The sequence below is a fragment of the Podarcis cretensis genome (genome assembly GCF_951804945.1).
Source record: "Podarcis cretensis genome assembly, chromosome: Z".
Classification (NCBI taxonomy): domain Eukaryota; kingdom Metazoa; phylum Chordata; class Lepidosauria; order Squamata; family Lacertidae; genus Podarcis; species Podarcis cretensis.
The window spans coordinates 3,200,178-3,224,121 of record NC_137184.1 but is presented as its reverse complement, the minus strand read 5'-3'; the positions used below and the strand labels follow the sequence as shown (position 1 = coordinate 3,224,121).

The window sequence follows — 23,944 nt, the reverse complement described above, 5'->3', positions numbered from 1 at the left end:
TAAGCTCAGAAGGCAGGAGCGAGATGCAGTAATCAAAATATAGTAACTTGCTCCAGATTTCTGGAAAATCTGTTCAGTTTTGGCTGACCACCCACCTGTTACTTCTCTCTGGCTTGGGCAAAGGATATTCTTTTGGAGATGTCAAGATAATGGCGCCGTGTCATAATCAGGTTATTTTTAGGTGAGTTTTACTCTCTTCTCCATCTGGATCTTCAGAGAGCGATCCCTGTTACAAATATAACCCCTTTCAAATTTCTAAGCTCTCCCACCTGCCCATTTGCCATTCTCCATCTGGATCTTCAGAGAGCGATCCCTGTTACAAATATAAGGTAAAGGTAAAGGTACCCCTGCCCGTACGGGCCAGTCTTGACAGACTCTGGGGTTGTGCGCCCATCTCACTTAAGAGGCCAGGGGCCAGCGCTGTCCGGAGACACTTCCGGGTCACGTGGCCAGCGTGACATCGCTGCTCTGGCCAGAGCCAGAGCCAGAGCCAGAGCCGCACATGGAAACGCCGTTTACCTTCCCGCTGGTAAGCGGTCCCTATTTATCTACTTGCACCCGGAGGTGCTTTCGAACTGCTAGGTTGGCAGGCACTGGGACCGAGCAGCGGGAGCGCACCCCGCCGCAGGGATTCGAACCGCCGACCTTTCGATCGGCAAGCCCTAGGCGCTGAGGCTTTAACCCACAGCGCCACCTGCGTCCCGTTACAAATATAACCCCTTTCAAATTTCTAAGCTCTCCCACCTGCCCATTTGCCACTATAAACTATTTGCCATATAAATAGTCACCTATTCAGGGTTAAGCTAGACTCTCCCCAACTGTAAATGGCTGGAATGTAAGTAACTGTCATGGACTGGTTAGATGCAGATAAATCGTGCAAGGAACCAGCTGGGGAACCCTAAAGGGAAGAAGACTCAGAAACCTGGGAGTGATAAAGGGTTGGAATGACTGTTATGGATGGGACCTACTAGCCCACTGTCCTTCAGGCATTTTGATATATTTTCTTCTCCAGGATAAACATACTCGGCTCTTTCAACTGTTCCTCAGAGGATGTAACAAGGTACATCACCACCTGATCACCATAGTCTAGAAACACTCCTGTTTGTCAAAGTTCTTAAGATGGGGCATCGAGAACTGGTCCCAGTACTTTGAATGTGAGCTGGCCAGCACAAAATAGAATGGAACTACAGTAGGGGACTTCCGGGTTAGCGCCAGCATTAATGGCGGACTCCCTCTGAGTCTCAGAGGGACCAGCTCTGCGGGATCGGGTCCTACCGCTACGGCAAAGCGGGGACCCTTTAAAAATCACAGGTGGGTGAAGCCTGTGAACGTGGGGACTCGGCGGGTACCATTTACGCCCCCCCAAGTTGTGAAGGAGCCTTTTTAAAGGCTCCGGAGCGGGACGGGGTGAGCGGCGCGGTGCTGAGAGTCAACTGCTTCTTTCACGGAGTGAAGCCGCACAGCCATTAACAGAGAGCACTGACTTCTTCTTGTGAACATTCGGACTTTTAAACAACAACCCGTGAGTAGTACGGAAATTGGAATTTTAAAGGAAAATTTTTAAATTCGGCACGATCGGGGAAGGTCTAAACAGGAAGTCCGCCTTCCCTCTCTGTAAATAACTTAAAGCAAAGGACCTGTCAACTAAGGTCGAGGAGAGTTTTTTCTTTCTTTTTTTTTTGTAAAAGACTTTAATTCCACGGTTTGGCACCATAAGAAACTTTATTCAGAAGCAGGGGAACCTGCAGGAAAAGAATTAAATCTGGGAGTTGAAGTTCCACCCCCCCCCCCCCGGACCCAGGAATGGTCCGCGAGAGCCTGGTGATGAAGTATAGAATATCTTGACAGCTGTCAAGCTAGCTGTCAAGACGTAAAAAGAGGACTTTATTTCAGTTGCTTCTGCCGGTTACATTTGTTACAATTTGCTCTTGGAAAAAAAAGAAGAAGGGTTGTTACAATTTAACTGGACTTTTGGATTGTGTTGAAAGGAACATAAAGGAACTAAAATTCCCCTAGAGGGAGCTTTGGGACATTACAAGAATGGCTGGAGGAGGAAAAATCCAGGCTGAACTGAATAGAGCATTTGTTTTCTTGGGAAAGCTGCAAGGTCAGATTGATGTTTTGGCTACAAGTGTTACAACTTTGGATACAACAGTAAACACCATCATTGAATTGGATAAGGATAAGGATCCGACACAGGAAGTCTACTTAACTGGGCAAACAGAGAAACTTGAGAGCTTTGAGAATTTGGAGAAGGAGACTTATGTTGTTCCTGAAGAAAAGGAAGGGGGAGCCGCAACCCCGCAGATGTTAAAGGAGAGCTGCAATTCAAGGCCTTTCATGATGGTAACAAGGGAAAATAAAAAGTTGATGTTGAAAGTTTGGCCTGAATTGGAAAGTGAAAGATGGAGAGAGCTCTTTATGTGGAGATCTGAAGACCTTAGGATTACAAATTTGATCCAAGTGGAAGTTGGAGCTTTGGAGACATTTGGATTTGAAAGGAGTATGAAACAAGATCTGGAATACCCCATAGGCCTTACTTTTAAGTATGAAGGTCTGGCCGGAAGAAATGTGGATCCTGTTGGGTTGGAGCTTCCCCGAGATTTGGTTTTTAATATTAAGGACTATCAAAAAGACCGGCAGAGAGGACGTGAGAGAGAATTAAGAGCCTCGGATGTAAGATCTCCAGGCTGATTGCTTTTTGAGACTGATGGACATGTTGGGGACTGAAACCGGGAAGGGGGCATGGGTGGAATAGAAATTGGGAATTTAAAGGGTACATAATTATAACTTGTTTTGTTTTTGTCTCTTTTTTGTTTGCATGAGAGTTGGGAAATTCGTGGAAGGGAATTCTGGTCGACCTTAGGGAAATGTTTTAAGAATAAGTATTGATATTGATATATAAGATTGGATGAGAGTTAAGATTGGATAAAGTAAAAGTGGTTTTTAAAATAAACTAAATTACCTAAATGAGAAGATTAAACAAAAATGAACTGAGGAAATGGATGAAAGAGAGAACGTAAAATAATAACATATTAAAATAAATTATTAAGTTAAAAAAAATAAGGTGAAAGGACTTGCTGAAATAAAAAATTGAACTTGAATACAGAAATGGGAGGTGTGAGGAGGTCAAGAAAATAAGTAAAGGGAAATTGATTATGTAAGGGATTTAATTTGTTGGGTTTTTTTTCTTTTTTAATGATTGTATTTTTCTTTTTTTCTGTATTTTTCTGGGTTTTTTTTTACTTTTCTTTTCTTGTTTTTTGTGTCGTATTATGTATTTTTTCTTTTTTCCCCTCTGTAATCTTGAAAACTTTGAATAAATATTATTATTAAAAAAAAAATAGAATGGAACTACAGTAGTACCTCAGGTTAAGTACTTAATTCATTCCAGAGGTGTGTTCTTAACCTGAAACTGTTCTTAACCTGAAGCACCACTTCAGCTAATGGGGCCTCCCGCTGCCGCCGCACCGCCGGAGCCCGATTTCTGTTCTCATTCTGAAGCAAAGTTCTTAACCCGAGGTACTATTTCTGGGTTAGCGGAGTCTGTAACCCGATGTACCACTGTATAGCTTCTTGTGATCTGGACATTATGTTTTGTAACTCACCATCAATTTATACAACATATTTCAAGAGGTCAAAGCATCCAAGATACAAAGAGCCCTGCTGGACCAGGCATGGGGCTCATCTGTTGCAAACTCTAATGTTAATTGGTATGATTTGTTGGCTGAAGATGGAAAAAGGTTACAGCCCACGCCTTTCCCATCATGCTCAGGGCACTTTTTTGTGTACATTTAAAAGCAGCGTCAAATAATAAATATGTTGCTCAGATGCAGGTGGACCAGAAATGCCTCTTCAAATAAACAGAAAAGAAGCACCAAGGCAACGTACATTTACGTAAATTCTGCTGATCTCTCCTCTCCAAAAAACGATGGTGATTCCAGGAAGAAGCCAGAGGGGAACACAGGAGAATAATGATCTGAGGAGGATGACATTGTCAAGATGTTCTATTATTACAATTCGGGGAACGAAATTTCTAAGTAAATGCCAAGCATCGAAGCATGGCCAAACAATGCTGGTCACGACTTTCTTGGAAGAAAGTCTCTGCCTCCTTCCACGCGTCCTTTTTACTGTGCATTTATATAAAATCCTACCTTCAATACTATTTGCACCTGCAAAAGTTTCAGGGCAAACATACAGCTGCATTGGAACACATCCCATAACTTTCTCCTGAAATCCTGTAACTTTCCACATGCCAGATATCCCAGATTATTATTATTAGTCCTGCCTTTGTTGTGCTGAAGTGCAAGAGTGCCCATCTCTCAAGACGGCAACAATGCAGCAACACCGAGGAAGCACAGAACAACTGGAAAATCTGAATGTTTTGTGGGTGGTCCAGGACAATTATGCCACTAATGCACTATTATTACACCAGTGGCATGTTGCACAACAGACCTGAACACAGACACATCAGTTGGAAAAGCCCCATCAAATATACAGAGGGTGCTTCCAAGTGGGATGGGTACTGCTGCTCATGCATCTTTAAAGCCCTAAACGGCCTCGGTCCAGTATACCTGAAGGAGCGTCTCCACCCCCATCATTCAGCCCGGACACCGAGGTCCTTCTGGTGGTTCCCTCACTGCAAGAAGCGAAGTTGCAGGTAACCAGGCAGAGGGCCTTCTTGGTAGTGGCACCCGCCCTGTGGAATGCCCTCCCATCAGATGACAAGGACAATCCTACTTTTAAAAGACATCCGAAGGCAGCCCTGTTTCGGGAAGTTTTTTATGTTTAATGCTGTATTGTGATTTTAATATTCGACTGGGAGCTGTCCAGCGTGGCTGGGGAAACCCAGCCAGATGGGCAGGGTATAAATTATTATTATTATTATTATTATTATTATTATTATTATCTGCACAATGACACTGGTATCAAAATACCAGATTGTATCTCTCCTCTGCCCCAACATTTAATCCTGATTTACCCTTCCAGACCCATTTTAAACATTAAGCTCCAATCTGGAAGCACCCAGGCTTGTTTGGAGTAGAGATTATTCGAAGGGGGACCCAACACATTATTAATTTGATCAATGGGGTACAGGATATCAAAATCTATGTGAGGGGTTGCCAACCCATTTTGAGTCTTCAAAAAGATTTGTAAACTAGAGAAACTATCATGGGCATGACATACACATACCATAGCTAAGCATAACCACAAGCTATTCTTTTTAAAAGCATAAACAAAAACCCCAGTTTTTCCAAATTATTAACAAATACAAAAATGGAGGGGAAACCAATTTTCTAAATACACAAAGGTAAATAAACACCATAGGAAACCACAAGCTATTCTATTAGCTATAATAGAATGTTTCTTTCAAGCTTAGCGTTGTATTGAAAGAATTTGTACTCAGAGTAGACTCATTGAAATTAATGAACCCTAATTAGACAAGTTCATTAATTTAATGAGTCTACTTTGAGTAGGACTAACAATGGATACAACCCCCTAATTTTAGTTGGCAAGAGGGGGACCCCTGAGGGAGTGCCAGGGAAGGCCCCTGCGGACACATGAGCATTTATGGATGCAACAGGGCTGGCCCATGATCTATGCTATCAGCGATCAGTAAAACAAGCCAACATATTGCAGGGGGAAACCTGTGGCATACCTTTGAAGATGCCTTTTCTACTAGATATCCATTGCTATTGGCTAAAAAGAATTGTTGGTTGATTTGATTACAAATAAAAGAAAAACAGTGATGGCAAGATACTGTTCCAGATATCTCCATATTATATTGTAAGCAGGACAACAAAGAGAAGTCAATTTTTCACAATCTCTGCACAGTTACAACACCTTGAATTCAATTTAACATGCCTATATTGACAGTTTAAAACCTGTTAGGTCAATGCCATCCTGATAGGTCTCTGGAAAGTGGGGCATGTCTGTAGCATGGAAATAACCACACTAAACCATTTTGCCCCTTATGGCAAAGGACAATATTGTACTCCAACTGTCCTTTGTTTTTTCCGGTGTTATGTTTCGCTGACTAGCTGTACGAGTTAATCTGGTCTGTGACCGTTTAATAAAATTTGATTTGATTTGAATATTGTACTCCCACCCCCAATTCCACCACCTGGAGTGGTGGCTGAATTATAATTCAAAGACCAGCAACAGGGCAGTGTGCCCTTAATGGGGTAGCATCCTCCACTACATCTGAAGGCAACAAGGCAGGCATACAGGTGCAAGGTACACAGTTCATAACTCTGGGACTTGTAGACATCCAGTGGGGCTGAATGTAAGAAGATTCAGAAAGGATGAAAGAAAGTATGAAAGATGGGTAACTACTTCCATCCTTTAGTCTTTTTATATATTCCATTTCTTTAGGATAGACTCTTCTGGTTTCTTACAGGCCCACAGAAAACTCTCACAGTGACTTGTGCCATCTGATGCAAAAACCCTTTGCTCTTCATAAAATACTGCTTCAATTAAAAAGAAGAAGACAGTTTGATATCTTCATTGTACTTTGTGGCTCAAGGTGTTTTATCCCTCATTTAACTCGCAGCATAAGTTTCTAAATTCTACAGATCCTCTATACATCTGGCCTAATTCTTTGAATGTTTTTTTTAAAAAAATAATAATAATGGGAGGAGTTTTCTTTATATCCTCTTCCCGCCCCTAATAAATTCCATCACTTTAAAAGAAAGAGGGGAAAGGAGGGGGGAGGGGAGAAGGACCCCTTCCAAATTCTTCAGCTAGGCTCTCTAAAGTCTGGACACAGAAGTGTTTGGCCTGGAGGGGTGGGAAAACCCTCTAGGAAGCACTGACCCATACTTTCCCAATCCCCCCTCTCCCTCCTTTCTCTCCCACCCACCAGGACTTCGGTCAGTCCTAGTCCAAACCCGGGCAGCTGTGACCAAAAACAAAGCTATTTTCACACACAATGCCCTTCTGTCCATTCCCAGATGCTGACCGATGCAGTGGACAGAGGCCGAAGCTAGAGCCATTCAAGGTCCGTGCCAGGACCCTGCTGGCAAAAGACAATATTGGCAGTGATGAAGGGTAGATATTCTCAAAAGGATTTGTTGTCATATGACCCACAGAGACAGGCTGACCCTTCAACACCCCCCCAACCACCCAGGCTCCACCGCCCCAATAGCAACTGTCCACATTCCTGACCTCGGGAGGGGGGAAAGTTTAAAAACTCTTAGTGGAGAAACAATAACAGTGTCATGGAATTGATTTAGGAGGGGACTCTTTCCATTACAAAGGATGGACAAAAGGACTTAGAGTGGGGGGGGGGAGAGTGCTCCCTCGCAAATCTCTGGAAGGAAACCGAATGTAGATAGAGCAACCATCTTTTGATGGACTGACAGCGGGGGTGGGGTGGATTTCACCTGTTATCCACACAGTCTTCTCCCCCCGCCCCAACTGTCGTCGGCAACTCACCCAGATTTCGGGGGCACCTCCAAGTTGTATTACATTTTAATCTGGTATGGAGTCAAATCTCCATGTTCTGTATTGCCACCTTTAACTCCCAGAGGAATCCCATTTCCCCACCCACAGCCACTATGAAGGGGGGGGAGGGCAGACAGGAGGGAAAGCAGAGAGAATCATCCTATGGGCCCCTTCAGGCTGGTTTTCTGCTCTGTTTTCTTCTGATGCGATTGAAACAGTAATAGTGTGTTGGTGGTGGATGTATTCTAGACTGTCCACACATCATTCTGCTTTTTTCCTTGTTTTGCATTGCTTCCCTGATGTCACCACATTGCTATTGTTCAGAGGGGAACTCTTGCACTACAGCACAATGAAACTGAGACCAAAAATCCCCAACAACCCTGGAACACTTCACAGGATTTCAGGAGGAAGCTACAAAGCACAGACAGCTTGGAAACCAAGGAACCGTGTCTGCCCTGAAACTTTTGCAGATGCAAACGGTGTTGAAAGCAGGGTGGCATGTAACTTCACCAATGCCATCATGAGCACAAATAATCATGAATGCACAATAAAAAGGACACCTGTAACTTCCTGTTGAAATTCCACTGGGATGGTAGAGCTTACTTTTTATCTTATTCAAAGCCAAATCTACCAAATTCACACTCATGTGAACTGAAACACAGCTGTCCTTTGGAATTCACACTCTCTGAACTTTGTGATCCAGTTCTCCAACCAAGCAATGTTTACAAAAGTGATTACATGAGGTGATAAAAATAAATATAATGGTAAAATTAACATACAAATTGTTTTATCTTCAGGGTATTTACTTGCAAAAAATGTGTACATAAGTCAAAACTGCATACAAAAATGTGCTTAAGGAGACAAATTTGCATTAAAATGCTCATTAATTTTCATAAGAGTATTTTTTAAAAATTTATGCAGAAATGTGGAATAGCAAATTTAAGATTGGAAAATTGAGAAACTGAGAAAACCAGAACTAACAGAACCTTCCATCCTAAGCAAAAATGGTCCATTATATTCTTGTCCCACCTTTGTTGCGCTGAAACCTTAGTTGATCAGCAGCAATAACGTGGCAGCCAGTGCTATTTTTCTAGAAAAAGAGGTGCAGGAACTCACCGTGAACTCACCAAGAACACCTCCCTTGTTCTCTTAGAATGTCAATCGTGCCCACCTGAGAGCTTGTCAGGGAGCTACCAGAACAGCACAGCTGCTGTTTACAACACTTGCTCTGGAGATAGCCTATATCTACTGTCTACTGTTATTCTCCTTCTTCTATCTCCCCCCCCCCCCCCCACTCCGGACTGTATTTTTTTAAAAAAAACTTTCATTTTTGCGTTATATTGTATGGTGTATTTTTTACTGCTGGAAACTGGATTTGCTCTAAATGAGCTAAAGTTACATTGGTAGGGAGCTAGCAACGAACTGTACACCACGTGTCTGCTACTTTGCTGATCAAAGGAGACGGGGGTGTCTCTGGTTTTGGAGCACCGTTTTCTCCTCAGAACTGGGTTCTGGCTAGTTCCAGCTGAAAAAAAAATGTCCTGGTGGTAGCCTTGAGGAAGCATCACAGAACAAACTAAAGCAGAATAAATCCACCACTATTACACTATTATTGTGTCAAGAATGTGTTTCAGAATACATTCCCAATAAAAAAATAATCTGAAACCCTGGAGACCTGTTGCCAGTCAGTGCAAACAATTCTGAGTTAGATGGATGAATGGTCTCAATGAGTCCAAGGCAGCTTTCTATGTTGCTAAAACAAAACACAAGCACGCTAAAGCTGGTGCCAAAAGGCCTGCTAACACATTATGTTTGTTCAGCTAGTGCACACCTGAAGATTTGCACAGAAAAATGTGGAGTACAGGCCAAATGAGACACTACATGCAGGAGCAACAAAGGCTTCTAGCCTGGCTAGTTAGCTGAGCTTATAGGTCTTTGTGTGCATCATTATCATACAGGCACACCCAGAAAACTAGACAAGACTGCTTGCAAGACCTTATTGGTTGGGCAATGTATTAACCTTGCTTGTTTATAGGGGATCAGAGCTTAGCAGAATTCCTTTTGTAGCATGATCTGACATAACGCCATATACACAGCAGTTAAGTGAGCAATTACCATTATGATGTATCTGCTGTTTTTTGGCACAGGCACCTCTTCCCCGCAGCTTTTGAAAGCAAGGACTCATGCAGGTAATGCTTAAGTACAAAGGTACACTACAATATCATTTCTGAGCTTTCTGAGTCAACCATACCCTTCGATGCTCAGCTGGAAATTCTAACAGCACCAGATGTCTTAAACTAATGAAAAAGAGACAGCCAATCAAGGGCCCAGTTAACACCATAGCTCAGTGATGGAACATTTGCTTTACAAGGATAAAGTACCAGGTTCAACCTCTGCCATCTCCAGCAAGAAGATCTGGCGAGATGCTTGGGAGCCACTTGCTGGGCTCAGTGGAAAAACAGTCTGGGCTGTATAAGGCAGCTTTAATCCAGCAATGTACCCAAATGGAGTTGCAGAATTATAAACTCAGGAGAGATGCTTCCCAGAGACAATATATTAACATTGGTGCCCAGTAACTTGGTCTAGGGGTGGGGAACCTTTCTTAGCCTGAGGGCCACATTCTGTTCTGAACAACCTTCCAAGGGCCACATACCAGAGAGCAAAAAAATGGGGCAGAGCAACAAATGTAAATTTTACTTGTAGCCTGGTTTCTACACACACACACACAAACACACACACCCTCCATCCAGGCAAGAAAGAAGCATCATCAGAGTTCAAGGGCACATCCTAAAGGTAAAGGTAAAGGGACCCCTGACCATTAGGTCCAGTGGGGACCAACTCTGGGGTTGCAGCGCTCATCTTGCTTTATTGGCCGAGGGAGCTGGTCTACAGCTTCCGGGTCATGTGGCCAGCATGACTAAGCCGCTTCTGGCGAACCAGAGCAGCGCATGGAAACGCTGTTTACCTTCCCGCCGGAGTGGTACCTATTTATCTATTTGCACTTTGATGTGCTTTTGAACTGCTAGATTGCCAGGACCAGGGACTGAGCAACGGGAGCTCACCCCATCACGGGGATTTGAACCGCCGACCTTCTGATTGGCAATGAGGTGTGTCCTGGGGCAAGTTCCAAGGAGGGCCACATTCAGCTCCCAGACCTGAGACTCAGCACTGCTGGGCTGTGAGCAACCTAGCCTGATGCAGTCGCAAAGCTGGAACATGTCAACATGACTCAACTGGGCAGCAATTCCTGTGCTTGTTTGGTAATTTGTTTGTTTGTTTTTGTCTGTTTAAAAAATAAAATGTTTAGTCCTCACAGCAGTACTGTACTGTACTGTACTGTACAAACAGTACTGTACTGTACAAACAGTACAGTATCTGGTGAAGGCTTAACCTTCCAATCCTTGGAAGAAAGAGGGTGGCAGTACAAGGATGGGACCTTTTCTGCGGTGGCTCCCCATTCATCAGATGCTCTCCCCAGGGAGGCTCACATGATGCCTTCATTGTCTTACCCATAGAGGCTAGTAGCGCAGGGCGCAGGGGCGCCAAGTTCTGGAGCGCGCCAGGGAAGAGGCAGAGGCTGGATGAGGCGCCTCCCGGCATAGCTCACCGCCCTCGCCTACCTCTGCCATGCCACACTGAAGCAGCATGTGCCCGGAGCCTCTGTCTGCCTTGGCCACCGTGGCACGAAGCGGCGAGGCGGGCAGCCCTGCCGTCCTCCCTAAAAAACTCTGGGAAACGGGGAGGGGGGGCAGCACCAGAGGGAGCTTCGCACCACAGCGCCGGATATGCTTAAGATGCCCCTGTTCATTACATATCTTTAGGTGACAGGTGAAAATGTTCTTCTTCACTCTGGTCTTTGGCTGATTAAACAATCAATGGTATTTTAAATGTTTCTGGGGTGGGGGTGATTGTTTTGCTATGAAGTTACGTTTACGTAGTTTTGTGTTTTTATACTGCCCACTGCCCTGTGATCATTGGATGAAGGGTGGTATATAAATGTATTTATTTATTTATTAAATAATTTGAATTCAGGCCTTAGGTCGCAATTTGTCTCTCGGGCTCAGGTCCTACACCTCTATGGGGCAAATAACATTGCCAAGTCTAACAGGTTCATCTTAAGGATCAGCATAATAAATTTAAGTTGAGCTCTTTGAACACCCTGAAATCACTACCTAAATCCAAATATCACCAGAGGAGCCAGAGCATCTCTCCTGCATGCAGCAGGTCTCAGGTTCAGTCCTGGGCAGCATCTCCAGTGGAAAAAGGACGAGGAAGCAGCAAGTGCTGTGGCCACGACCCTTCATTGCTGGAGTCTCTGCAGAGTGGCTGCCAGTCAGAACAGACAACACTGGGCTCAATGGACAAATGGTTTGGCTTTCTCTAATGGCCCTGCTTTTGAATATATAAAGGTTTATCCCCTGCATTTTACATTGTACTATAATTTTATGTTTTGATGTCTGCTTTTCAAATGATTGGACACTACCTTGGAATACAATGTCGAAGATGGTCAAGAAATATCCTTAAACGATAATGATCGGGTATCACCACACATGCTCGCACGCCAACCAAATATTGCCCTGCTTGGGGAAGTGGAGAGAGTTCATGTTATGGGGATATTCTGGTCAAAAACTGTCCCCAGTGTGTTCACATTTCTCAGTCAGATGTCCTCCTGGACTTGGGCCACATTCACAACACATGTTTAAAGCACCATGACACCACTTTCAGCAGCCATGGCTTCCCTCAAAGAATTCTGGAAGCTGTAGTTTGTTCAGGGTGCTGAGAATTGGTTAGGAGACTCCCTGCTCCTATTCCCCTCACAGACCTGAATTTCCCAGAGTTCCCTGCTAAACTGCAGCTCCCAGAATCCTTTGGGGGAAACCACGACTATCCTAAGTGGCACCATAGCGCTTTAAAAGTGGGAAGCGGGGGCGGAGGAGAGAGATGAAAAAGGGGGAAAGGGGTGGAGAAGATTTTGCAAGAAATGTAGGGCCTTCATCAGAGGAAAGCACACATCCACACCTTGCATGACTTAACCCTCTCAAAACCTTGCACTAACTTAATTTTTAAAATATATTTCAACTGCGTCAGACCAACACAGCTACCTACCTGAATCTAGATCCATAGCAGAGCATCTGCCTTAAATCCATCTGCCTTAAATCTTGATTCAATCCCTGGCATCTCTGGGTGGGGTTGGGAGAGCCTCTGCCAGTGTAGACGGTATTAGGGTGGATACAACAGCATTCCAACATACCATATGGCCACTTCCTGTGCTTTTTAACTGGACCCACCCTTATTTTTAGGTGAAGGACAGCAGCTCAGCAGTGGAGCGCCTACGTCACATTTTCCATAGAATCGTAGAAGTGTGGAGTTAGAAGGAACCCCGAGGGTCATCTAGTCCACCCCCTGCAATACAGGATCTCCCCCGGTTCAGTCCCTGGCATCTCCACATCGATGCTTGGAGGAACCTCAGTCTGAAGCCCTGCAGAGCTGCGGCTAGTCGTTGTGAGCCAGAAGTCTGACTCCTATGTTCATACATCTCAGGACAGCTAACAATGATCAAATTGAAACAACAAGATGTAAAAACTAAGAGGAAACAGCATTTTTCTGAAAGAAGTGGAGAGTTAAAAGTAGCTGCCCAAACCAGTTTCAATAACATAGCTTCTGACAGGTCAGCAACCCCACTAAAAAAAATCTAACTAACCCACAGCCCATAACTTTATTTGTTCTGCACTCTTTTTCTTTCATGGGACAGAAGAGGAGATGAAAGAGTTCTCTTCCGTGTGTGTGTGTGTGTGGTGTGTGTGTGTGTGTGTGTGTGTGTGTGAGAGAGAGAGAGAGAGAGAGAGAGAGAGAGAGATTGCAGGGGAGACAAAAGTGACATATACGGTACGCACACACACAGTACGAGGAAGTCCACTGGCATAGGAAGAGAATGGGTAATTCATCTTAAGGCTCAGTCAAAAGTCCTTTGTTAAGGCCCTTAACCCTTTGGCAAGCCTTGGAGATGTTTGTAATCTGCACCACCAGACACACCAGCGACACTGGGTCTCTCCCCGCCGCACCACCGGACTTATAACACAACAGAGGCTGAGATTACTGACAAAGAGAGAGGCAGAAAGGACACAAGAAAGGTGGTATTCAAGTAAACCTTACTCAAAGGTGGCTCTATTGATTTCCAAGTTGAACATGGCTGCATACAACCAAAGTACATGTCAATCCCACCAAGCCATTTCAAGTGAAATTGTTCCAATGAGCAGACAAAACAGTTTGACTTTGATTCAAGTTACAATGTGTATCTTTCTTTCTACACCAGAAGAAACACCTAAATAAGAATTATGTCACATGGCCTAAATAATATTATTTATTAATTACGCATATTCTGGAGTGCATAGGGTGTTATGGGAGGGGTAGTATCTCTGGTGGGGGGCATGCAGTGCTCCTTCTGGGGTAGTTCATCCCCCTTTGGTCCCCACCCTGCAATCAGCTCTCACTGTGAGAAGCGAAGTTACAGGGAACCAGGAAGAGGGCCTTCTCAATAGTGGCGCCCGCCCTGTGGAACATCCTCCCATCAGATGTCAAAGAGATAAGCAACTATATAACATTTAGAAGACATCTGAAGGCAGCCCTATTTAGGGAAGTTTATAATGTGTGACATTTTAATGTATTTTTAATCTTTGTTGGAAGCCGCCCAGAGTGGCTGGGGAAACCCAGCCGGGGGGGGGGGGGGGTTACAAATAAATCATCATCATCATCATCATCATCATCATCATCATCTGTGGGGTAGATCAGGTTCAGAGACGGAGTGATTGGTTAAAGATTCACATACAAGCAGGGACCTGAATTGAAAGTTCAGTCTGTCGCTATTTCCACAACCTCACAAAACCTGGCTCTTCGTGGCTGTTCTGCTATATATTTGAGGCTCTGCTTATTTCTTGTCAACTAAAAATGAGGTGGCATGATAGAAGATAAAATGAAGCATGGCATGGAGGAAGTGTATAGAGGAAAGTTTCCTCCCTCTCTCACAACCCCAGAACTCATAGACATCCCATGAGCAGAATGCTGAAAGATTCACACGTGGCATAGTTAAACCATGGAACTCCCTCCAGGGATGGCCATCAACTTGGATGGCTTTAGAAGAGGATTGGGAAAATTTATGAATAACAGTTGCCAAAAGCCACAGGAAAGGAGAGTGCTTTTGTGCTTGGTTCCTACCTGAGAGTTTCCAGGTGGACCCTGTGAGAAAGGATTGCTGGACTAGATAAGCCATTGGCCTGGTTGAGAGGGGTCTTCTTATGTTCCTATGATCCTTATTAAATTAACTCTGACCACCATTTTCCCTTTCAGCCCTTCTACTCTCCTTCGTGAAAGGTGCATATGATATCTTTACTCTTGAGGAAACCCTTCCTGATACCCCCGATAATAAATGGAGAAAAATTGAACTTCTAACATGTCTGCAAATATAGTAAAACAGTTTGGAAAAAATCTCCAACTTACAGGGTTTTCGCAAGGCTGGTCTCTGCTGCCATCACCATCACTCCAGCACTGAAGACATTCTGCTAAAACAGTTATTTGCTTCTAGAGGAGAAATATTTGTCCTGCTTTTTTGGAAGGATCAGTAGAAGGGGGGGAGGGGGACTGGAAATAACTTCACTGGGTTGCGTTTTCTGACTGGCCCCTCCCTCTTGACCTATTTTCTTTCCTGGCAAAGTCAGGAAGGAAAGGGGGAAAGTTGGCACATGTGGGATTTATTTTATTTACCTTGCCAAAAGAATCTGCCTCTGTTTGGGGATTTTGGAATAATCTGATTATTGTTTTCAGTGGATCTCCAAAATGAGATTTGTGCCAGAAGAGAAATGATTTTTAAAAACACAACAACCAACGGCTAAATAAAGTGGGTTGGGTGCCAGGGGCCCAGGTGACCAGTATTTTGGTTTCCTCACCTGTCCACACCAGCGACTTGGAACCTAAAAGGCAGGTGGAAGGGCGGGTTACAGCACTCTATTTACTTTGCTCTCATATGTCATATATGGTTTTTTCCAGGTTGAAATTTCATTTGCAGAAATTACATCTGCAGAAAGGATGCCTTTATGCTTTGGGCTGCAAAGAAAATATAAAAAGAACCTGCTGGATCAGACCAAAGGCCCTTCTAGGCGACATTCTCACTTACCTTCCAATGTTCCTCAGATGAACACAGGGACATTTCTCACTCTCCCCACAACTGACCATCCTATAAACCCCCATTTTTTTGTATGTCCCCCTCCCCCGGGCATTTCCTATCAGAAGAAGGGCAAGTGCCCCCACCACGACACCAAGAGGACACAGAGCACATGCCCTCCAAAGTCTTGAGAAAACCCTTTAATCTCAAATTTATGTTTATTCTTTGGTAGATTTACAAAAAGAAAAACACCAACCAATACAGTTGTACCTCATGTTACAGACGCTTTAGGTTACAGACTCTGCTAACCCAGAAATAGTACCTCAGGTTAAGAACTTTACCTCAGGATGAGAACAGAAATCATGTGGCGGCAGTGGGAGGCCCCATTAGCTAAAGTGGTGCTTCAGGTTAAGAACAGTTTCAGGTTAAGAACGGACCTCCAGAACGAATTAAGTTCTTAACCCGAGGTACCACTGTAAATAAATTTTTAGAAAGGGGCAGGATTAGACATGGACGCACAAAGCATTTTTAAAAACAATCAAGACTCTTTGTGCTCCACTCTGCTCCCCCTTTCTCCCCGCCAGGACGGCCCTGCCCTCTGCCTGCCCCTCAGAGTTGGTTTGTCACAAAGGGCGGGGCCTCGGCAGTGGCAGCCCCTTCTCCTCCCTGCCTGCTCTCCAGCAGCTGCCATGAGCTGCCCAAGGCAGGAGAGCAGTGGCAGCAGCCACGGAGAGGCAATGGGATGCCCCCCACAGCTGCCACCACCGCCATCGTCATCGCTTGGGACAAGTGGCAGCTCACCCTCTTCCCTGAGCTCAGCGGAGGTGACACTGGCAGGGGAAATAGGAACATTCCAGGATGAAATCAGAAGATGGGATGGCTTTGTGATTCCAGAACTGTCCTTGGAAAATCGGGAGACTTGGAGGGTGTTCTTAATATACATGATACCACTTTAAAAAGTCATGGTTCCTCCCCAAAGAATCCTGGGTGCTGTAGTTTGTTCAGGGTGCTGAGAGTTCTTTCAAGACCCCTGCTCCTATTCCCCCAAACCAAATATTCACATGCCAACTAAATATTGCCCTGCTTGGGGAAGTGGAGAGAGTTCATGTTATGGGGCTATTCTGGTCAAAAACTGTCCCCAATATGTTCACATTTCTCATCCAGGTTGTTGTGACGTGGGGTTTGTGATTTCAGCTCTCTTGACATAATATGCTGGAGACAGTTCTCTAGTAACACTTCTTTATTAAAGCAACAAGACTGGGGCCTAAGGAGGGGAGAGCTACATTTATAGGGACAGGGAACTAGCTAGAAAGGATACATTTTGGAGGGAACAATATCAGGCAATCACAGTCCTGCCTTTTGGAGGAAACCAATAAGACAGAGGATCCAAATACAGCAGCTTAAATGAACCAATAGTAGCTGTACCCTCTGGAACCAAAAGGCAGTTACTTTACCCTAATGCAATTACAGACAATAATAATACAGATATAAAATCCTTTGACTCAATACACAACACAGGTGTCCTCCTGGACTTGGGCCACATTCACAGCAGACATTTAAAGCCTCATGACACCACTTTCAGCAGCCATGGCTTCCCTCAAAGAATTCTGGAAGCTGTAGTTCAGGGTGCTGAGAATGTTTTCTGGAATAACATATATAATAAAATACTGCCCCTTACAATTATGCTAAAACTACATTAGAAAGAAGGGAAACAACACTTTAAACAAAAGAAAGAAAGATGAAAAACAGGAGGGTGTGAGCAGGAAGAAAGCAGCTCTGATGGATTGGAAAAACAGGGAAGCCTGAGAAGTTTCAGGGCCTGCATGAAAGGAGTGTTGATCTGGAACTAGCTAAGAGCAAGCTAGTGTGTGAGACACAGGCCTTCTCCAGGTGCTCTGACCTGCCTGCACAAAGCCTGCACAGAGGTCAGTCTTCACAGAGCATCCATCCTGATTTGTTTGTGGGGCAGTGTTATATGACAATGATCATTTGTCCTGTTTTCACTGATCACTTACATGTCTTTCCATTAATCACTTGTTCACTCTATGCTTCCTAATGCCTTTCCCCACCACATTCCTAACCGCAAAAGTATGCTTTTTTCTTTGGGGAGGTGGCTATGGCTTTAAAGTGGATTTATGGCACCTGGGCAACAGAGTGCTTTAATCAGCTTGTATTGGTTTCTGGTATGCACTTGCATCTCTCCTGTCTAATACTGACAGTCTGAAGGCAACCAGAAAGGCCACAGAGGCCTCTAGGGGAACATTCCTAAGAAATACTCACCAAATTCTCCGTGATCTCTTTTGGATGAATGGATGAAAGCATTTAATGTTGTTTTCCAAGGCTGCTCCAAAATCTTCAAGAAGGCTTTGCAACTCACTTTAGCTGGATCATGGCCTAATCAACTCTTTGGCACCTGCAGAAGTTTCGACTTACTCAATGATTCTACATGGGCTTTACTATAATGGAAGGAAAACATCTTATCCTCTGGAATTTGTGCCCAGAGTTATAGATTCTCCCATGGAACAATAACATTGAGATTCTTAGCAACCTTCCCACCACCCTGATTTGGATGAAATAATGTGGAATCCAAAAGTTTCTCCTTACCGGAGGCATTTTCCTCCTCCCCTTTCTACCGTCCCCAAAGGTTCAAATGGGAGGTTCAAATTTAGTCAAGCGAAATTTCTCCCTCTTCCTCCTGTCCTGGCAAGGGGCTCCAGAATCTTCAGGTTCCCTCCTTTTGACTTTTCCCTGTTAATTTTGTTTAGCCGCTTGTCAGGATGGTACATAAATGGGGTGCAAAGATCAATCCAATCTTTTCAGCACTGTGGGAAAAAAGTATTTCACTAATCCATATTTATTGGTGTAAGAGAGTGAAGGGGGAGCCCCCTCTCACCCCACACTGGTCAGGAGCAAAAGACAGAAGGGACGTTTTTAAGACTGCCCTTTTTCATACAAGGGTCACATGTCACCAAAATCTTTAGCTTTGTCTTTGAATTGGTTACATTTTGTCCAGACTGTGTGTGTGCGCGTGTATGTATGTGTGTGTTTCAATCGGGGTTGCCAAGCAACTAGAAAAGACTAGCTAAGATATTTTCTTTATTACAAGTGAAGCAGAAAAGCATCAAGGAAAGGACAGCTTCTTCTTCTTCTGCTTCTGCTGCTGCTGCTTTTTTAAAGGAAGAGACATTTTAGACAATTAATATGTATAAGATCACATAATTTAATTAATTCTGACACTGATTTTGAGGGAAGCAGAAAATCAGAAAAAAGAGAAGATGAGAACCATTAAGAAATAAAGTTCATAGAAGGACACAGAGATATATCCCCCATGACCTTTAAAAAGTTGTCATCAACTAGCATCACCTATTATTATTATTATTATTATTATTATTATTATTATTATTATTACTACTACTACTAGTACTACTAGTACTACTAGTACTACTACTACTATTTTTACTATTTTTACTACTTTAGAAGCTCAGCTTTACGCATGGGCAAATATATCACTTTCAATTTCTCTCAGTTTCTCATGTTTCCAATATTAAGTTCAATTCTCATTTCCACATCAGTTTGCATCTTCTTCTTTTTAAAAAAAAGTCCTCAAAAAAATCACCAGCATTTTAGTGTGGGTTTCTACAAGTATACATGTTTTTGGAGCACATTTTTCCTAAATATAATGCATTTTTGTATGTTATTTTTGCTAATATATGCATTTATACTTTATCCTAGTATGTGCATATTTGTACACATTACTTGGCTGGAGATCTGCAAAATTCAAAGAAGTGCAAATTTTGAAGGATGGCTGTGTTTCAGTTTGCATGCTGCTTCCAAAAGTGCGAATTAGCCAAGTTTGTCCTTAAGCATGAACTGAAACAAAATTTATCCTCAGACTGTATCCCCATCCCAACTCATGGCCCAAGTAAAGCGAGGAAGAAGTGTGCAAAAGCTTGGTTAGTCATTGCAGTGTAGATTGTACAAGAGTATTTCTTGATAGATTTTTGTGTGTTTGTTCCTTGTTGTTGCTTAAAATGGACAATAAGGAAAAAATCTGAAGCAATGGCTTTCCCCAGATGTTACACAAGCAGCATTTAAAAAGTCACAGATGAACATTCATTTCCCTTTAGCATTACATTGGTTAATTTACAGCCCAATTATGTGTAAGTTTACTCAGGAAGACCCTGATCAGGGTGGTGGTGTATGTGTGTTAAAGTCTCCTTCATCAGATACATCATTTTTACAGATACATTATTCTGCAAGCTTTCATGATGTATCTACTAGCTTCCAATGGGATACTGTACATGACTATTGTTTTGTTTCTGCTGCAAGCCATGGCTTGATGGCTTACCCCTCTGCTCTGATTAAAAAGATATCACAATCATGTTCCCAGCACCACAGAAGTAGCCAGTGACAGAAAGGAGGATTTTAAGTTGTTTCCACATCTTCTGGTGTGCTTGCTTTTCAAAGGTAGGAAGAAAATGAGGCCCTTGCCGATTGACTTACTGAGAAGGGAAATGATCCAAGTTGGGTTTTCTTTTAAGGGAGGCAGGCACCATACCCACGACCCACCTGGTCAGCTCCTTCAGCTAAGAAGGCATGTGATTGGGCAAACAACTGCACACACACACACACACACACACACACACACACACACAAACACACACACAAGTCCACATACTCAGGTCACTAAAGCTGGAAATGATCCCACAGAATCAGACCAAGCTGTCCATTATGTACCCAACTTGAATCTGCCAGAATCATGGCCTCGGTTCAAATCCCCACTCCGTCATGAAGCTCACCTGGTGACCTTGGGCCCATCACCCTCACTCAGCCTAACCTACCTCACAGGGTTGTTGTGAGGATAAAATGTTGGAAGGGAGAACGATGGATGCCACTTAGAGCTCCTTAGAGAAAAAGGTGGTAGGTAAGTAAGGTAGGTAGGTAGGTAGGTAGGTAGGTAGGTAGGTAAATAAATAAATAAATAAATAAATAAATAAATAAATAAATATTAAAAGCTTTACACATATATAGCACAACCATAGTTGCCATTCATGACAAAGGTGACCAAGTTAATAACACACACCATACATGGTGTGATGGCCTGGGATTCGGGCTTGGATGCTGAACCTGAGGGATCCCAGCCTGCACAGGATTCCCCATCTCCTGAACCAGCTGAGCTGGGGCTGGGGCATGAGCCTGAAGGGTCCTCACCTGTGCTGGATCCTCAGCTGCAGGCATTAGCAAATTGCTCTGGCTCCTGAGGTGATGGAGGACCCATTGCCTGCAGGTGCTCCACTCCCAGCCCCGTCAGGGGAGGCTGAGGTTGCATCTGGGTCCAGTAACCCGCCAGCCTCTCCTGAGCTGCAGAGGCTCAGGGCAGAGAGGCGGAGGGAACTAAGTTCCTGCAGGAGGAGTGTTCGCCTCCAGGCCAGGAGACGCGGGTCACCAGAGGATCGGGGCTGCCCTATGCCTTGGGGCAGATAAAAGCCGCCCAGCCCCAGTACCAAGTTGCGGGAGCAACATTGTTGGTTGCTAGTTCCTGCCTGAACCCTGTCCTACTTTCCTGCCTGACCTCCTGACCCGCTTGCATACCTGTTCCTGACTTCACCTGATCTTCATGCACCCCTTCTTCTCAGGTGGGGAGGGGGCACACCTTTTGTGGACCACCTCAGGTGCCAAAATGTCTTGGGCAGGCCCTGGTAAGGGTACATTGTAGCCATGCAAAGCCAGAGATTTATTCACATATACACTCCTATCTAGGCAAACAGGAGGCATTACCCCAGCTCAGCAACACTCCAGCTGGGTAAAAGAGCCAGGACAGTAAGGGTTGGCGTTAGTGAGGCCACATTTTGCCTATGGGTTAGAGGGTCCACAACCTTTCCTACAACCTTTCACAGAATCTCCTGTTACCTGTGAATTTGCTCCTCCACGTTGATGGAGCATGCTTCCCCCAAAGGTTCACCAGAGCTTCAGCTTGAGCTGTGCTCAGCTCCTTGAATAGAATGCCATCATATATATAATATACAAAATATTTTTTAAGAGCCCTTCTGTTTTATAAGGCATCATGGTGGGTTCAGGAAATTGTGGGAGTATTTTTAATTAGCTTTATAAAATTGTATTTTTCATGATCCTACCTGCTAAGCCTTGAGATAAGTAACTCTCAGATAAATAATATATCCTTCAGAATAATAATAACAAAAATATATACCAGAAGAGATTTTGCAAAGTTGTTTCAGCCAAAATATGATGTCTGTTTTCTTTGTAGTAAGAGCTTGCTAGATCTGGATTTACAGAGAGGCCTGGCTGAGGACAGCCTTTTGCTCTGACCCCCCAAGCCGTTGTGTTTAGAAAGCTATGGTAGGGCACAATTTGGCTAAAATTGGGCAAAGTCATTAAGAGCCCTGCTCCATTCCCTCTCTCAATTAAAACAGAGTGCCCATAGGTTCTGAGGTGTTTGACAACTACCACCCAGTCCCTAATAACTGCTTTTTGCTTACGGCACTTGAGAGGGTGACAGTCTCTCAGTTACAAGCACATTTCCAAAAAGCAGATTATCTGGACTCATGCCAGTCTGGGTTCAGGCTGGGTTTTGGCACTGAATTGGTGCCAGTCATCCTGACTAGGGTTGCCAGAACTGCAGATCTGTCCTGAAGTCTCCATATTTGCCTAGCTTCCTTCTGGTGGAGGGCCTGAATCTCCAAACTGGGTGAGAGCACTGCTGTCCTCCGCTCCCCTCTTCCAATTAATCTCTGTCCCCAAAGCCTCCACCCTAAAACATCACCAGGGGGCTCCCCTAGGTCTTGGGTCTGGACCCTGAAAACTGTCGCTCAGCGGTAAATTAATCACGCAGAGTCCTCTTCATAAACAGAATAAAACTTTACTGAAGAAAATAAACTTGTTCAGAAACAGCATAGTTAAAGAGCATACACAGAGTGCTCATAGCAGCTATCTGACTCTTCACAGAGGCACAGTCTTAGTGACTAATTGGAGTCCTGGAGCCACTCTGTCTGCAACAATTATACACAGGCACATACTGACACTCTGAACAGCCCTGAAGAAGGATTGAAACCCATAGAGGGGCTGGCTACTTTTTATAGGGATAATGACTCATCACCCAAGATGAGTCACGAGTCACAGTGACTTAGCAGTTTGCTGTTAAAAGTTAACAGCAGTTCTAGGCTTGAATGATTGTTTAGGCCTTGTAGGCCTTACTGCTTCTTCTGCTCTCAATAACCTTTGTCTCATGACAAAAACATCAGGGTCTAGGATGCTCCTGACCTGGCAACCTTATACTTGGCAGTTAGCCTCCTTGGAGGAAGAGACAGAGGGAGTGCCTCCTGACTTTGAATCTCTTAGCAACTTGGCAACCTCCAGGACCATCTCCATGAGCGGCGAGCTGGAGGCATTGTTTTACAGTAGTTCCACTGCTACCCGCATGAATGGTAGAAGAGAAAAGCATTGGAAGACCACTAAATATCTTCATCTTGGCAGCTTAGGGGTGCCACAAGGTACTGCATTATCCCCAGTGCTATTTAACACCTAAATGAAACTGCTGGGAGCAATTATCAGGAGGACTGGACCACAGTGTTATCACTATGCTGGTGGAACTTGCCTCTACTAAATCTAGTAAATCTGAGTCATTCTGTAAAATAAAAATGCAGCTGATTTTGTTCTTATTTTGAATAGTGTTTGCAAGTGGTTCAGGTGCTAGCAATAAAAGGAACAGTGATGGAGGGCAGACTTGATTAATACCTTTATGTGCATCAAATGTGGAAGGAGTCCTGCCCATTAACTCTTAACTGCTGCCTTGCTGTTAGTATACAGATAATGTAATGCTGATATGAAACTAATCAAAGTTCATTTCAGAGAGGAGTAGATACAAATAATTCGAAAGAGCATCTAATGAAGAAATCACACCTTGATTCCTCAACAGTTTTCCACAATATACTTCATGTGGCAGCCTATGTATGGGTTCTGCTATATATCTATGTTTAGCAAAACCTACTTGATCTGCATTTGCCAATCTATTAGTTAAAGTGCCAGTGAATATTTTAGGATCCTGCCCAATGAAATGGGCCTATATATGATTCTGGAGTCTCTTAATCTTTGCCTTATTTCAATATTACCATTATTCTAAACTCTTTCCAGGATCTTGGGAGCCTTGCCCCTGTTAGAGTGCTGTTAAACAACCTACTGATATGGTGGATCAATGTTTCAGAAAATTTCTTATAAAAGATACCTGTCAGATCACATATACCATGGCACTGGTAGGGGACCATGGCACTTCTTTTGTTCCACTGAAACTTAGTGCCATGGTCACCCACGTCCACAGAGGAAAAAAAA

General features: G+C 43.9%; 1 protein-coding gene across 1 annotated transcript in view; it reads right to left on the bottom strand.

Annotated features, from left to right (window-relative positions):
* The window catches only part of CERCAM (cerebral endothelial cell adhesion molecule), a 72,959-nt gene extending 57,925 nt beyond the window's left edge, over positions 1 to 15,034 (bottom strand). Inside the window, exon 1 of the mRNA XM_079962093.1 lies at positions 14,941 to 15,034. Within this exon, the coding sequence (XP_079818219.1) occupies positions 14,941 to 14,978 (38 nt within the window). The 5' untranslated portion in view covers positions 14,979 to 15,034. The remainder of the gene's footprint in view (positions 1 to 14,940) is intronic.
* Positions 15,035 to 23,944: the final 8,910 nt, after the last annotated feature.